The sequence below is a fragment of the Hipposideros armiger genome, unplaced genomic scaffold (genome assembly GCF_001890085.2).
Source record: "Hipposideros armiger isolate ML-2016 unplaced genomic scaffold, ASM189008v1 scaffold_354, whole genome shotgun sequence".
In the NCBI taxonomy this organism is placed as follows: domain Eukaryota; kingdom Metazoa; phylum Chordata; class Mammalia; order Chiroptera; family Hipposideridae; genus Hipposideros; species Hipposideros armiger.
In genome coordinates this window covers 1341028-1359231 of record NW_017731704.1, presented here as the reverse complement: position 1 = coordinate 1359231, position 18204 = coordinate 1341028, and the positions used below count along the sequence as shown (strand labels likewise).

General features: G+C 34.9%; 1 protein-coding gene across 1 annotated transcript in view; it reads left to right on the top strand.

Annotated features, from left to right (window-relative positions):
- Positions 1-18204, top strand: part of SEMA3C (semaphorin 3C) — a 183465-nt gene that overhangs the window by 142191 nt on the left and 23070 nt on the right. The window contains exon 13 of the mRNA XM_019661576.1: positions 15881-15969. Within this exon, the coding sequence (XP_019517121.1) occupies positions 15881-15969 (89 nt within the window). The remainder of the gene's footprint in view (positions 1-15880; positions 15970-18204) is intronic.

Genomic DNA, 18204 nt, shown 5'->3' with positions numbered 1-18204 from the left:
ATATAATAAAGGGAGAGAAATGTCAGAGAGATGTGACTCTACTGGCTATGAAGATGGAGGATAGAGATCCTATGCCAAGGAATTCAAATGGTCTCAAGAAGCTGGAAAAATGCAAGCAAGTGAGTTTTCCTTAAAATATCCAGAAATTAATACACTCTGCCCTACACCTTGATTTTAGCCCAGTGAGACCCATGGTGGACTTCTAATCTACAGAACTCTAAGATAATAAATTTATGTTGTTTTATGACACAAAATTGGTGGTAATTTGTTTTAGCAGCAATAGAAAACTAATAATACAGCAAGATATTGAATTCTAGCTTAATTGAAAGACTAGAATAAAACAATTTTGATGCTTAAGAATTCTAATTCTAATCAGGAAAATACAGTTATTCTATAATAACTATTCTAATCAGAATAATAAATTCTGATGTTTTAAAACTCTGGCAAAGCCCTTACTGGTTAATGCAAAGAGATAACATGTTATATCCAATAGCTCTTTCTCAACCAGTACAGAATAATATTGAATACATCACAGATATGTTATTAATTCACTCATTAGAATTTATTGAGCCTGGAGCTTGCATTGTACTGGAAAATGACCATAATAAATATGCAAATTATGTTACCTGTTTGAAGCTGATAAAAAAAGCAAAGCTGGTGAAGGGAGGTTTGTGCTCAGAGTTTGCCTCATTGAGGAGATCAGGGTTGAGAAAAGACTTGAATGAGTAAGAAAATTAGCCAAAGAGCTCTCTGGGGAAAGAGGACTGTGAAGTCTTCATTAGAGAACAGTTTGTTAAGATCTATAATATGAGGATCTGTAGAGTCCAGGAAGGAAGGCTGCCTGTTACCCATTTGCCATAGTTTTCTGTTGCTGCATAAGAAATTCCACAAAATTAGTGGCTTTAAACTACATACATTTTCTATCTCAGTTTCCCTAGATGAATACTTAGCCATCCTGTCTGCTCAGGGCCTCACAAGGCTACAAGGAAAGTGTAGGCCTGGCTGCATTCCTTTCTAGAGTTCAAGATCCTCTTCCAAGCTCACATGGTTTGGGGAAAAATTCAGTTCCTTACTGATTCAGGAATGAGGCCCTGAGTGCCTTCAGATCACCCACAGTTCCCTGCCACATGGATCGCCTCATTGGCCATTCGAAACATGGTGGTTTGCGCCTTCGAGGCTAGCTGATTCTCTCCCTCCAGTCTGTTAAAATGGATCTCATATAATGTAGCATAATCATGGGACTGATATAACATCATCTTTGCTTTATTGTATTGGTTAGTAGCATGTCACACACTTTACCTGCGCTGAAGAGAAGAAGTTATAAAGGGCATGACTCCTTAGGGGTCGTCTTAGAGTGGGTCAGTCACTGTCCATATATATTCAAGATAGATCGATCACCTTGGCAGTGATGCAGAGACTATATTACAGACAGAAATAAGAAGGCCAGTTGGGAGACTTTTTGTGTTATAAGCAAGAAATGATAAGAGCCTAAATTAACACAGGTTAGAAGTTGGAGGTTGAGAGGGATTATCAGGTTCAAGAGATATTTAGGAAGAGGAAATGACCTGATGATAATAAACTGATTTGGGAAAGGTGGGAGTGTGAATGAGTGTCTAGAATGTTTTGTAGATTTGCAGCTTGGCAAATAGCTGGAAATTAGCACTTTTCACTGGTCAAGGGAATATGTAATCAGCAAGCCAATTTGGAGAGTAATGAATTCCTTTCTCAATGGCACACCTATTTTTTCCTATGACCTTTCATACATCAGAGATTGAATTTATCACCTAAAATACATTATCTTATTAAAACTTCACAGCAATCCAATGACACAGAATTATCCCCCATTTTGCAGTTGTGTAAACTAAGGCTTTGAGAGGTTTACTGTCTTGCTTAGGGTTATGAAGCTATTAGGAACAGTAATTAAATTCAAGCCCTGATTCATCTCACATTGAGTTAAAGACTTGGTGGACCATCCAGATGGATAAATCAAGGAGGATTATTATAAAAAGTGTTATTATAGATAACACTTTAGCAGAGATGACTGTGCTAGGGATGTAGATATGGGAGTCATTGGCCATTTAGGTATTAGCTGAATCCATGACAATCCTTGAGGTCATTCTGGCAGACCATGCAGATAAGAATTTAACTCTGGGGATTTCACTTAAGAGATAGGAAAATAAAAAAATATTTTCCAAGAAGATGGAGAAGGAGTGATCATGAAAGTAATTGGAGAATAAGAGGAAGTAATAACATGATGGCCTCTAAAAAAGAGAGTAGCTGGAAGAAAAGAAGCAGTGGTGAGATCATCAGATGCAATACAGTTATACTGAGTGGCCTTGTAATAAATATGCTGCTTTCCTCATTTTCCTATATACTTACTGACCAGTCAAGTTTGAGAGGAGAATAATCTGTCTGGTGGAAAGAATGAGATGGGAGCAGGGGCATGTAGGACAGGGTTGTCATGGTAAATCACTGGTGGATTAAGAGATGACCAGATGAAGAAGGAAAGCTCCTCTCTTTACCTGAGCTCCCAGAAATATAGGTAGATGTTCCGGGCCAGTTTCTGTACATGGTTTAAACTTTGAAAACTAATGCAGAACAGCTTATCTTATGATAAAAATGGTGCAGGAAAATAGGTTAATTTGTGACCATAAAATTCATTATTCTCAGGTGAGTAATTCTTCCCCAAATGATGAAGAATTAAATAGAAACAATTAACCCTAATTTTGCACCTTTGGAAATTTAATTGTTGCATCCTGTGCAGGATTATTAAAACCTTACATAGAACATACACCCATATTATTTAAAGTAAGTCCATTTGTTTGAAATCAAAATGTAAAAGACCCATGGTATAATGCAATAAGAGACACTAAAATATGATATGTAAATTTTAATAATTTACAAAATCCTACAACATTAATTTTGGTGAATTCTGAGACCCTATTTGAGTATTTAGCTGTATTACCAGGAAATAGCAATAATAAATATGTTGATAGATTATCATTTGGTCTGATACTAAATTATAATGTTTTTCTTAACCCTCACATAAAGTTAGCTACTAGAACCAGAATTAAAAAACATATTATATTGTAAACTTTTTAAATAGGTTTGATATATTAGATATAGCAGATATTTTTCATGAGGACAGACAACCTTAGTTGAATAAATAATTACGTCAAACATTCTAACTGGCACATTTTACTGTTTTCTGATTTTTTTGGTAACCCTCAACTAAATCAAAACATAATTTAGTCACTCCTTAAATAATTGCCAGCTTAGGGCCGGCCGAGTGGCTCAGTTGGTTAAGAGCTCGCTCAAGAGTTTGAGCTCTGAGCAACAGCAGTTCAAGTCCCGGCCCGAGCTGAGCAGCCGCTGAGCTGCCAACAGGTGGCAGGATGGCTCAGCTAAAAAAAAAAAAAAAAAAATTAAATAATTGCCAGCTTAGTAAAATCATTTTTTACTTAAGATTTATCTTTCAACTTTGCCCCGCACGTCTACTTTTCAGCTCACCTATCTAAATGTCTAACTCCAAAGCTTTACACAGCGGTAATGGATACAAGCTGTGTCTGTGCTTACCTGTAAAATTCTTACGGCAGCGTGACGTGGCAAATTAAAATTTCCAGAGATTATTCTCAAAATGACTATAATTTTGGTTGGACTTTCTTCAAAACCTTGTTAAATAGAGAACAACTTGTTCGAATAGTTATAATAAGTTATTCTTGGATAAATTTTAGGGTAAGAATTAGGAAAAATTCTTTGACATGCAGAGGACCTAGGTTTAAATCTTTCCCTCTATCACTTACCAGTTTTATTACTTTGAGCAAATTAGGTAACATCTATAAGCCTATTTTCCATAATTGGACCTTCTTTATGGACTTACTTTAAAGATGAAAAGAGATGATGTATGTAAAACCCTGAGTGTACTGCCTAGAAGTTAGTAAGCATTTAGCAGGTACATATATACATGTACCTATATACTAGATATTATATATATTTATTGAAATCAATCATACATATCTTTGAATATAAATATATAAATATATATATATATATGTACATATGCATTCCTGTTAAGAATCTTGAAACTGTTCTATTCACTAGACATAAGCAGTGCACAAAACATACAAATGTCTCTCCTTTCATAGAATTCATATTCTTGTGGGAGGAAACAGGCAATGAGTAATATGTGCATAATTATTTTACACTATTACTGAAATTTAAGTACAATATATTAGGAAACAAAAAAACTGTACAGATCACAGAAGAATCTGCTGATAATATATGGGAGGCATTTCTTTTGTTTGGAAATTATAGATAAAGTAAAACACTAGTATATAAGAATAGAAAATAATTTATGTCACAGGCAAAAAATGGGATGAAGGAAGGGCAATTTCAGATCATGGAGAGTAAAATTAATTCTACTCTCTGTAAAGTTTACAAGGAAGGTTCACAGGGGCTCTCCCCTTAGATCTTCAACAGCCTTGGTGGGTATGTAAGGCAAATCCTATATCCACATTTTATAGAGAAGTAAAATGGATTATAGGAGGCAGGTTTGCTCAAGTTTACGCCATTTGCAAGTGTAAAACCAGAATGTATAAAATGAAAATATTGGGCACTGTTGCAGCTTTGGGAGAGCAGGTGTATTTTTTTTTCAGTAGTGGGGTCGGAACTGCCATTAACTGGGCTGCTAATGAACAATGGCGGTCTACTCCCGAGAGCGAACTGCAAGAGAGAACCATCACCGCGCACGGCTACACACGTACCCAGTGTTCAGTTCAGCATATGGGGCAACAGCACTAATTGGTTGTATCCCTTCTAACCCTGAATTAGTAGAGTAGCTTGAGTAGAACCGCTCTTGAGTGTTTACTTTCACCTTTATTATGTTAGTTATAACCAGAACATGATTTCTGTCTATAGCTTTGTTTAGTCATCTCTTAAATGGTTTTTTAGTGTTTCAATTAAATATGCTGATTTTTTTATGTAGAAAATAGATGGGAAAGAAAGAGAATATAAAGAAAAACAATCCTAGTTTATATTCTCTTATGTGAACCCAAATGTGTTTTGGAAGTCAGAAGTTTTTGAAAAGGAAAAGATAACACGTGCATATTATTAGGCAAAACAGCTTGCAGAGCCTTGGTCCACACCCCATGAAATACACAGGACTATTTCTGCAGTGAACATAGAAATCTTCAAACCAAGTGTAGTAAATAAAGAACATAAATAGCCTCAAGTAAGTGCAGTTCAGGTTTTGTAGCCAAATTAGTCCAAGTCAGGACAGGTTTCACCACCACCCAAGGAATTAAAGAAAAAACTTTTGAAATTTAGAATTGCAGATAAGAGCTAATAAGCCTGCATTAAAAATAGAGCCCAGTCCTCTACTCATGTAGAGGGGCTATACTTAAATACTGATTACTTTCTTACTCCGTAAGATACCACAATTAGCTCTGCTTGGCTTTTTTTGGAGGGGGGTGGGTATTTTATTTTACCGTTTCTTAAGATGCTCAGAAATGTCATTGTTTGTTTATATTTTCTTGAAGATTTATTGGTTCACATAACTGAAAATCACAATAGTAGGGCAGTTTTAGGGGTGGTTTGACTGGAGCCCCTCTTCTTTCTTTGGAATTTTTGGCTCTGTCCTATCAAGTTTGTCCTTATGTCAACTTTCCTCATGCTTGCCAGTGGCTACAGCAGTTCCAAAACATATCGCCAAGATGGTTCTCTTTATTTTGACTCTAAACCTGAATTTCCATTTTTCATGACTCCCATTTAGACTAAAAGACATCCTTTAACATTTCTTCAAATGCAGGTCTGCAGTCAAAAAACTTTCCCAGCTTTTATTTGTCTGAAAAATGATTGATTTAATCTTCATTTTAAAAATAAACATTTTCCTTGGATAGAAAATTCTGGATTAACTCCTTTTTTTTTCTTTCAGCATTTAAAAAATGGCATTCCATTATCTACTGGCCTCCATTGTTTCTAAGAAAAAGTCAGCAATAATTATATTTCTTCTCATGACATAATGTCTTTGTTCTCCTGCTGCTTTCAAAGTTTTTTTCTACATAATGTGCCTAGGTGTGGTTCTTTTTATATATACTCAGCTTCAGTCTCACTGAATTCCTAAATTTTCAACATAAAACTTTTCATCAAATTTGGGAAGTTTTCAGCCATTTCTTCATATATTTTTTTTCTTCCCTATTCTCTCCCTATTCACCTTTCATAACTCTAATTATACGTATATTAGACCATTTGATAATGTCACACATGCTCAAAAGGACCTTTTCACTTTCTTCAGGCGTTGTTTTCTCTGTGTTCTTGCAACTGGGTAACTTCTGTTGCTTGGGATTCAAGTTCACTGAGTCTTTTTTCTTTTAACCCCTATCTACTATTAAGTCTATGGAGTTAATATTTTATTTCAGTTATTGTATTTAGTTCTGAAATATTTATTTGACATTTTATTGTTTTTATTTCTTTGCTGAGTTTTGTAGCTGTCCATTCATTATAACCACATCTTCCTTTTATATCAAGAGTTTCATTTTATTTTTAGCATATTTATAATAGTATAATAGCTGCTTCCAAGTTATTTGCTTTCCAACAGCTTGATAATCTTGACTTTTTTTCTTGTCTATTGACCACATACTTCTCTCTCTCTCTCTCTCTCTCTCTCTCCCTTCCCTTTCTCCATGTATACTCATTTTTGTTATTGTTGAATACTAGACATTGTAGATAACACCTTGGATTTAGGTTATGTCATCTTTGCTGAAGAGGGTTTATTCTTGTTATCACAGGCAGTAAATTATTAGTTGATCACCTTGAATTTGTTTAAACTTGTTTTATTCTCTATTAAAATTTTTATGTTCAACAAAAGTCATTCTAATTTAGCAGGACTCAAACTCCAAACACTCTTTTTTGTATGTCTTGTCAGATCTGGGTTTCAGATTTTGTTAGGGCAGGCCTAAAGTAATTCTTATTCTAGAATGTGGCACTTAACTCTTCTAGGCTCAGCCTTTTTTGTATCAGCTGGATGCCAGGAGTTTTAACAAGGTGTTAATGATATCTGTCTACTCTGATAGAGCTTGAACTCCAACTTCACCCACGTTGCTCTTCCCCAGAACTGCCGAACCTATAGTTTATCTATTCCATTCTCCCATAGCAGCTGCAATCTGTTAAACCATAGTGATCTCATCCTGCAAATATATAGGCCACAAATCAGCTACAACCTCACAGGGGATTTCCACATGGACTTCAGAACCCACTTTCTGGGCACCTCCCTCTCTCTGATACCATGTACCACAGAATTCATTTGCTTCTGCTGCCCCAAATTCTCATATCTTCTTCCTCATCTCAGTGGGACCACCATGCACTATTGGACACGGGCTCTCTGCACCTTTATTGGAAAATTATTCCCAGGCAGAGAGTTGGATGAGCATGAAAATGACCTTGAGAGTTTCCCTACTTTTAGTCTTACACTATTTGTTATTCATTCCCTAGAAAGAATTACCTCATATAGTTTGTCCAGTTTAATTGTTGTTTAGTGCAGGAAGGCTGTTTGGGTATCAGTTACTCCACCATGGCCAGCTGCTGGACTGCCCTAGAGAAAGAGTTTTCTCATTGCATTTCTACCAAAAGTGTTTGAAAACGCCTATTTCCTTATATTAATGTCAACTCTAGGTTTTATCATTAGTATTTGTGCATTAAGTGGGAATTTTTGTAATTTCATAAATCATGTATGCACCTTGATTTTCAAAATATCTCAAACTTTTTATTATAACTTTGGGGACAATCCTAGCATATTTTAGTACATTGCAAACTATCATTAACTTTATATGTTAGTAGAATATATGTTATTTTAGCTTAATTTAAGCAGAAAGAAAATAAATGTTAAATATATATGAAAACTAATTTAGTAGCTTCATTTTTGACAAATACAGACAATTACCAAGAAATAAAATACATTAGGAAGAATCATGTTGTTCATCTTTGGATTCTTAAATGTTAGAGCAAATATATATGTCTTCTGCAAAGCTTATTTACAATTAGCACTTCCAAAAATTATGTTTGTGACCTGACATGAAAACCAACATCTAAATTTTTAGTAAACTCTCTTGGTAATTTTGAGTGAGGTAGTCTGAATGCCATACTTGGAGAAACAGGGTCTCCAAAAGAACATGGATTGTAGTGACTAGGAGTTATGTGAAATTAATGGTATTAGCAAAGTCACTGAATACTGTATTGTCCTCACAAGGCAGAAACGTGTTTCAATCATTCTGAAAGATTGTGCAGCAAAGAAACCTGCTTAACTTATATTAACCCAGTGCTATCCAAATTTATTTGGCCCTACAAACTTTTTAACATCAACACACTGTCTGAGATGCTGAATAGATAGGAGTTGTTGATACCGCCTTTCCCAGGGCCTCCCCTCAAATAGACACTTGAGACACCATTGATGACTAACTGGGCTCTTACTGCCCCACGGGCTGAAGCCAAAAGTGTCCATGTCACAGCATTTAAGTTACCTTTTGAGTAAAAACGCTCTGCTAAATGTGAGAAATTGTGCTAAAAGACCTAGTGTGTGTGTGGATGTGTGTGTGTGGATGTGTATGAAAGGAGAGAGAGAGAGAGAGAGAGAGACAAAAATATGTATACACATTTTAATAAAGGAAAAAAACTATATTAAAATTGTAATACTCAATATATACCGATAACAAAAGATGAATACAAGTCATGTGTACACATTTTGTTGGCACCCCTATTTTAGATAGATAGAGAGATAGATATAGATGATATAGATATAGATAAAACAAGGGGGCATTCATGAATTGAATTACCACCTCTTAAAAGTATATGCACTAAACTAATAAATATTTTATAAACTCTCAAATTTAAAAATAATATTAAAAGAATGTAGCAGCAGTTTGATAACCTGACAAGAAAAAGGAATCTATTATGAATATATATTTTAAATAACATGAAATTAGGCAGCCAAATGGTAAGACCTAATTATAGAAACGAACACTGTTAGATGTCTATTCATTCTTCTCTCATTTATCTATAAAGCATTCATTTGCCAAACAGAGCCTTTGCAGATCTTTGTTTGTTTGTTTTAATATTTTTATTTTAATAAATTGGCTCAGAAAATTATAATACTTAATGAGTTGTCATTGAACAAATATAATGATTTTTATAATACTAATTTTAATCTATAAATACTAGAGCTGATTTTCCTATAATCATTTGCCTCTGAAGTCATGCATAGAGCTGCCTAGGTTGACATCTAGGGACGTTATGGTGGCAATATAGGTAAAGAAGGAAAGAGTTGAATATAAGACTTTGAGATTTGTGTGTCTGTCCTTACTAAATTGAATAAGGCCACTCCTTAGCTGGTACAAATGGCTATTAATACCAACACCTAGAACTGGCTACATAATTTGCAGGGCCCAGTGCAAAAGAAAAATTCAGGGTCCCATGTTTAAAATTACTAAGAATTTCAAGATCATTAAACCAACCATGGGCCCTTCTGATAACAGGAGCTTGTCTAACTGAACAGATCTTACACCATGAAGCTGGCCCTGACTAGAATTATTTTTACACATCAGCAACCTGGGAAAAGAGACTGACTATATCTAATTAAGGAGGCACAGTGTTCACTCCAAATCCCTACGTAACCAGAGGCCTAGTGGCAAGCAGACAGTTGGCACAGCAGTTTCTAGGGAAACCCCCTGAGGACTATAGTTTAAATGAGACTCAGCAGATTAGATACATAAATGACTATCTGAATGACCTGCTGGGGAATGACCTATGTTTGATCACTTGTTTGAGAAAGCCAACACTTTCTGTGCTCGAAATACAAGCTGTTGTCTTGTCTGGAAACAGTGGAAAAGTTTAAGGATAATACTGCTATGCTCCTTATATTAGAAAGAAAAAAAAATCTTGGATGCCATAAAATATATAAAGCAGAAAAGAAGCTCTTTGGGGGGCTTTTCTTTAAAAATTCAATGAAACAAACAGAATCACTTATGTGGGTTGGTGAATCTACTGTGTTATTTTTGTGTATAGGTTTATGTTATGCAAATCACTTATAGGATTCATCTTGCTTGATTCACATAGTGATACTTGACTGTATTCAAGGTATGCCTATTATCTGTATCTCATAGATGAGGAAATTGGGGTTTAGAAAGAAAAACGGTGACTCCAATAATGTCAGAAGTTTAGTTGAGCTACAGATAAAAAATAATTTGCACTTATTGAGGATATACTGTGTACCAAACATGATGCTAAGCAATTTCCATGTATTATAGTTTTTGTTAATTAGAACTCTTTCAACTGAAAGTGACCATACACCTTACTCAAATTAGTTTAACAAATGTTTGTGTGTGTGTGTATGTGTGTGTTCAACTGGGAAATGAAAGACGCAGCCTCAGACATAGCAAAATTTGTGCTAAGATGATGTCAGGAATTTATGTGTGTGTTTCCATTAAAATGTTAGTCATCGAAAGGTGCATTTTAGAATGTCTGTAAAACTCCCAATTACTTATGTCTACGTAAAGCCATCTCTGTATCCTTTAGTTTGAAGATGATAATATAGTTATCAAACGTCTTCCTTCTGCGGGTAGTAAGAATGGCATTTGTTGAATGTACTCACAAGTAAGTCCTCAGCATGTAGTAGCGAGGATGGCTCCAACACCTTCAAATTTACAAGTCTCCAACAGCCCTCATCTCAGAAAGAGGTTTCCACCTACCTAATTCTCAGGAAGGGCTGGGCCCTGACTTGCTTTGATGCTCACTCCTGCATGAATCACAGGGCAAAGGAATGCCCTTTTGGACCAGCCTGTCATGTGTGTCTCCCCCGGAGCTGGAAGAGAGTTACACCATTCCTTAACCATGTAGACTGAAAACGAAACAGATGTTTCCAAAGGATGTCTCAGGGTGTTATTATCAAAAGAAGGGGAAGTGATTCTGGGTAGGCCTTACTCACAGATGCCCATCACAAAAGGTATAATTATTATTTACATTGTACACACAAGCAAACTGAGGCTTAAGGATCAAAGGAAGATAATCTGCTTCACTCTAACTATGTTGTTGGCCTGGTACTTCCCCCAAGGAAATAAAAGCAATATCCCAATTCCGCATAACAATAAAAATGATTTATGTTGTGAGTGCATTCAAGGAATGCCATTCTCACTAACCCCAGAAGGAAAACATTTGATAATGATATTATGATTTTCAAACTAAAGGACACAGAGATGGCTTTCTGTAGACATAAGTAATTGGGATTTTTATGGACATTCTAAAATGCATATTTCTCAATGACTCACATTTTAATGGGAACATACCTGCTACTCAAAAAACCATCAGTTTACACTGTGAACCATAAATTCTTGAGTGCTACGCCTCTTATCTCCGCACCCACACTGCATATAGTGCCTGACACTGAAGCTGCTCAGTACTTTCTTGTTGAATCAATGAATGAAAATGGATGGAAGATATCTGTCTACTTACTTACTTAGTAGTGAACGATACAGCCCAAGGACACCTCAGAAGTATTTGTTATATAGGGAACTGAAGGATCTGTGAGTGTATTTTGAAAAGAAAGCTATAGGTGTCTATCAGGACTGCATTTTGATAGAAACTACCCTGTTCATATGGACTGCTTAGGGAGGAGCCATGGGCGATTCCACATATATTGATCCTTTCCCAGCGCCACAACAGGTTAAAATGACAAAAATTTGACAGCTGAACTGTCTACTTAGTATTGCTTTATGATGTGCTTTATTCAGGATTAAATTAGACCAAATTCAATCTGTCTCTCGAGAATCTGAACTAGAGATTGTGGGAATCAGGCAGTCCATCTGAATCAGGCAGAAATATGAAGACATCCAGAGTGGAATCTTGTCAATGGTGTGCACTAGAGTCGGGATATTTGTTTCTGAGGCCCAAGTCCTGGAGATCCTGTGCAGCCACCTAAGTTCTTGCTTAACTACTAGAACTATTTACTGTGTCTTTTTAAATAATTCAGTCGCAGTGAGGTCTGGCATTGTGGTTAAACAACTGTATAATCAATCCTGAGCACCATGTTTTAAATGGGACAAAGCCAAACTGCAGAGTGTCCAGAAAAAGGAGGCAGAATGGTTTGGTTTTCAATTTGAAGAAGGTCTACCTGAAGGGTGGTGTGCTTACGGTTAGAACAAAGAGAATATGGAGGGTATAAAGATAAACTTGGAGGGAGCTGTAGAAGACAGGCCAAGGAATAAATGAAACAAAGAGGTAGATCTGTTTATGTTCACCTGCAGAAGAAATTGTGCAACCTTTTGCTGGCTTGTGAAAAAGTGATCTTTAACGATAAAATTGTAGTGATAAGATATTCTACAGGTAGATATTGGATAACTAGAGAATCTCCAATTTAAAGAATGTATCCTTGTCCACTTTTATAGAAACTTTTCTTTCTTAAGAAGATTAAGTTAATTATCAGAGGTGATCATACCATAAACTTTAGAGTTCCTTATCTGTATTTGTTTGGGAAACAGCTAAACAACTTTTTTTTTTTTTTTTTGCTTGAAGAAGGCCTCCCAAACATAAGTTCAATGTCTCATAAAACTTGAATTACCATTGTTAATAGTGATGATTAACATTATTGCAGGAATTTGAAGCTGTTTCCTGCATATTTGAATCCACAAATTTGAATGACTATTCCAATTTATGCATATAACAGACTTTAATATGAGGAATTCTAATAAGAACAAATATGTTTGTTTGTGATACATTGATGAAAATCGAATCAGTGTAATGAATAACTGTACAACTACTATCTCATTAAGGACCAATACAAGTCTAAATGTGGAAAAGTAAGGGAATTAAAATGGATGTTTATTTTCTTGACATCCAGACTTCAATAATACATTTTTTCATAGAGCCAGCCCACAGTAGGCATCCAGTAAATATTTGTTTCTTTATGAGGATCTTGCATTTCTATGATTTTATTTAAACTTGATTTTTAGGTAGAAATGTTACCAGTACTTAAATTTACTTATATTTTTATAACAGTTTCAGATAAGTTGACATTCAGTTTTACTTGGTAAAAAAATATGTTTTCCCTTTAATGGTCTTAAAATATATTTACTCATCATTACCAGCAAAACAATAACTAAAACAGAAAGACAAGCAATAAAAAAAGGGAGTATTCTAGCTTTTATTGCAAATAAGTCATAAACAAGTTTTGCATTTTATTGCAAATGAGTCAAAAGCACGTTTTGCAGTATCTTTTTATTAGCCAATGTTTATAGCTGTTCTGTGTAATATTTTATAGAGCATGCATAAAGTATTTTTGTTGTGGGCTCTTTAGGAAAAAATGATTTACGTAAAAGTTTGCTTTGTAGTAAGTTAAGACATGAGGTAAAAAAGGAGGCAGTTGTCTCATTTTTGATGATACTTAATTCTTTTTAGAGCCTATAGTTTTTTTCTTTGGGAACCCCTGTAATCAAGATTTCCTTTCATGCTATTTTATTTGGGATTATTATGGTTAAACAGAGTTTCTACTCAGTCTCCTCAAGAAAATGTTTCTACATGCTGTCATCTATGTAGAATGGCAGTGATGCTTCCTTACAGACTGCAACAGGGAACCATAAAACTCTGTTGTGACTTCTTAAAAAAAAAAGAAAAAAGTATGACCTTTATGATAACATGACATAAAACAAAGATGGTTTTACACCCTGCCTATCTCACACGCACATGCGTGCGTGCACACACACACACACACACACACACACACACACACACACACACACACCCTCTGCCCTAGCTGTTAAAATTTCAAGGATTTCATTTTAGTTTAATTGGTATAGCCCAGGGGTTGCCAAATTGCTGCTCGCAAGCCACATGCCACTCTTTCTGTATGTACACGTGGCTCTGAAGTGAAATTGAAAATGAAAACAAAACTATCATAGTTTCATTTATAAAATTTTTAAAAGACATTATTCACATAATGGTGATTTCATTTGTTTTATGGCTCTCGAATAATTTGTAAATTGTTGTGAGGGACAGGATTGGCTCTTCCGTCTCAAAAGTTTGCCAATCCCTGGGATATCCTATTTCCCTACAGGTCTCCTCTGCTCTTTGTGATGAACTGTTAATAGAAATTGGGAAACACCTGCAACCATGTTCATTAACTTTCAATTGTGACATGTCTCTGCACCACAACCCCAAATGGTTTTTTCACTTTCAATGTATACTTATATTCCAAGAAAATAGTTCAGGTTGTTACCAGGGCTGAGTCTAAGGAAGCTGATCAGTGAAACAGAGAAATTCCTAAGACTGCAGACTTTTGGATTGTTACTTATTTTTTGAATATGGCTTAAGAAAGGAATTTTCAGTTACATAGTTTGAAACTTCAAAGATCAGGTGCTCATACTTCATATCCTTACAAGATCAGGGGTTGTTCTGGCAAAATCTCTGTCTTGTTCTTCTGTATATAAACATTTTTGTTATTACTTAGTAGGTTTTAATTTTTTAGTTGGTAGCCTTTTGAAGTAGAGTTTATTTTTTATTAAGACTTATTTTGAGTCTTGCAATTACGCTCATAAAATAGAAACTGTAAACATGAAATAGGATCTTTTATGTCAAAGTAACTCTTGCCTGAGGAAAAGAGGACAATTTGAGATGTGAGATTTGAGATTTGTTGTATTCATCACTAAATGATTCCTAGTTGTAAAGTCCTGTACAACTCAGGTCAAGTTAACTCTTATTATAATAACATTTCTCAACAGAATTAAGAAATGTTTCAGTATCTGTGATAATTTACCTTTCCAAATTATAAATTCACAGTTATATGATCATACATTAGAAAAGTAATGACTTGATATTCATGGTGCAGTCATTAATTATTTTATTAGAAACATAGTTTGGTGAGGAAATGTGTTACTTCATCAAATTACAAATTTGCTTTAAACCCACATTGCTAAATCTTAACTGATTTCTTTTAAACAAGTGATTCATAGAGTGACAAATTGTATGTTTAGAAAGCGTTTATATAAGAAATTATGTTAATTCAAAATCTAAAATAACATTTTTTCTATGTATTACATTTACTTAGGCATCTTTGTTTTGGGCAATCTCTGATCGGGAAATACGAGTACATTACTAATTTGCTTTTATATTTGGCCCATCTAATTTCAAATTTTTCCTTACATTTTAAGACTATACAAAGGAACATTCCCAAGTGATAAAAAAATAATAATAATGAAAATGATGGAATTATTCTATGACTAGATGTCCACATTTGAACTAAAACCAGTTATATTTCTGCTTTGAAATTATTTTGCATAATGAATGAAACATTTTACCATGTCTAAACTCTCTCACCATTACAGCTTAAATGTCAGTTTCTAGTACTAATTATATATAATAAAATTATTATAAAAATTCATTCCTAGTAACCTTTTTTATCAGATAATCAAATCATTATGTGTCATTGTTGACAAAAGTATAACAGTGTCTTTAAAAGGTTGGTCAAGGGAGTAAGTAATATTTTTAATTGCTGAACTTAAAGTTAGACATTAATGTTTTAGAAATACACACTTGGTTCAGAAACAGAACTTCTGACTTCATAAGACATTTAGATATTCTTTTTTCCTCTCATAGTTGTGACTATGTACAAAATATGTGCAAAATACAAGATGTTCATATTAGTTCCTTTTGAAGTATACAGAATCTCAATTTAAACATGAGATTTGATTTAGAGTATTGAAATTAGAATAACTAAATATATACAATATCTTTTTGATAACTAATTGCACAAACAATATCTTACATTCTAAGCCAGTAATCTTATGTCTAAGTGTCTTTCTTTCCCTTAAAAAATGTAACATCCCACTGTTTGTCTCTGCCTTAGATCGGGGAACCGTGCAGAAGGTGGTCGTTCTCCCCACCAACAGCTCTGCCAGTGGGGAGCTCATTCTGGAAGAGCTGGAAGTTTTTAAGGTTTGAACATCTATTAGTCTCAGAACGTGCATGATGAATGGAATTCTTTAATCATACAGCCACTTTGGAGGGAAAAAAATATTTGATAAAAGATCAAATAAATGCATGTTATAAATTTAGAAGATAAGGAAACACCAGATGAAATGAGAAACATAGAACAAACATTTATGTGAAGTATTTGTATGCATTTCAAGCTATCTTAACATAGAACGATTAGGTATTTTTTTCAGCTATCATTACAACTTTAAGAATTTTGGTCATCATTATTTTTAACAAAACGAGTCCTTGGGGTCAAGGTCTAGAAGATTTGCCATGCAAGGGCATTTATCATGGGCCTCCCAAGCCACCAAAGCCCAAATACTTTCACATTATTGATTGTTAGATAAACTCTCTCATATTTTTTTAGCCAGGAATTTCAAGAAAAACTGCTTTGTTTTCTCTTGGTTTAGTGCTATCATTCCAAGTGTCACTCTAATTAAATAAAATAAATGTGTCTCTTTATCACTCGAAACTTCGTGTTCCCTCTGAACTTGAGATTTCATTGTATTCTTCTCTCTGTCCTTGAATTTGGTGTTAAACCAGAAGAAAAGGGAAAAGGAAAACAAAACACAACAAAGAGAGGCCCACAGAGGGAAGTTTAGCCCTGTGAGAGAGTGTACCTGCTCTGGGCAGAGTACCTGTTCTTTGTGTGTCTGTGAGCCTGGAGAGCACCTTGCAGTGTCTTGCACCTCCTTTCCCCTCAAGGTGAAGGTCTTTGAGGTTCAAGTGGTCCCTCTTATCCTCATTTGGAAAGACAGGTAAAGCGCAGAGGAACTGTTAGATTAAAAATAAACTTTGACGTGGAATCGGTTCTATGGCACACTCCTATTTCCAACTAAACCACTTAAGAAACATTGGCCCAAGGCAAGAGCCAGCCTATAATTGAGTAAAAGCAGCATTTCAGAGCTCAGGAGCAGACAGACTATTGCTAGTCCAGTGAGTTGCTTTGCTTAGTTTAGTGGACTCAGAATGTATTGACTTATTAATATACTTTCCCAGAATCACCAAAAACATTGAATTTATAAGTGATCAGGATGCAATGCCGTTAGATTATTCTAATAAATTTTAAATGTGAAGGAATATTTTTTAACAAAAAAAGAATCAAACCAAATAAATGCCAAGGAACCCTGTTATTAAATTTATATTTTTTAATGTTAGACTCACTTTGTCATAAACTTTTGGTGATTAGTGCCTTAAATTGTGCTCATAACATGTTAACCAGGTGTATTCAAGTGCCTATTCTATGCCTTGTTTTGTAAAGAAGTTGTTTGTTTCACTAAATTAGCCAGAATTGCATTTATGTATAAAATTGTTTTTTCTCATGCAATTCAATAGGGACAACTTGGCTAGTCAAAGTAATATAAAGTACCTTATTCTGGACTGCTCTTGAAGATAGCAAAACTGTCAGATTACAGCACTTCATTTTTATTTCTGAAATATTTTCTTGGTAATCGGGAAATGTTAATTAAGTGAGTTTGACACAAACTGAACATATATGTTATGGAAAGGTCTTAAAGAAATGTGTCTTAGCCTGATCATGTGCTAACTACTTATGGTCTGTTATATGAGTTATGCTGGTGTTATCATCATGAAGAATAAACTCTCAGTGGAAAATAGAGTCAGTCAAAATGCATGTGGGGCCATCCGTCCAAGAGAGAGACTAAAAAGGTTTGAGCTTTATTATGGATGCGTGTGCCAGTGATTGATGTGGCTAAATTGAGAGAGACACTTACCAAATACAGTTAGTGTCTTTAACATGGTGTTTGTGTCACATTTTCTCTGGTGAGGTAAAAATAATTGGGTGTGTATGATACTAGTGTGATGGGCACGTGAGGAAATGATGCGTTTACATTGAAAGAATTCCTTAGTTAAGTGCCACACTGATATATTGCAGAAAACTCAATGTAACTTTTGAAAACCAGGCACTTTGTTTTTATAGCATGCAGAACCATGATCTCTAGCCATAATCTCTTCTTTTAATCCTCTGTTCAGAATATTTTCTGAACATAGGTCCGGCTTCCCTAAATTTAACTTGAATTGGAGGTACAACTATTAGAAGCTGCCTAGGTGATATAAGTTGCAGTGCTTTTTTATATGTGGGTGTATTTCTAAGCAATGATCAAAACTTGTAGCAATAGAGTGTTTAGAGATATCACCATTTTCTCTTTTAAATGTAGGAACAGACCACTCTAGAAA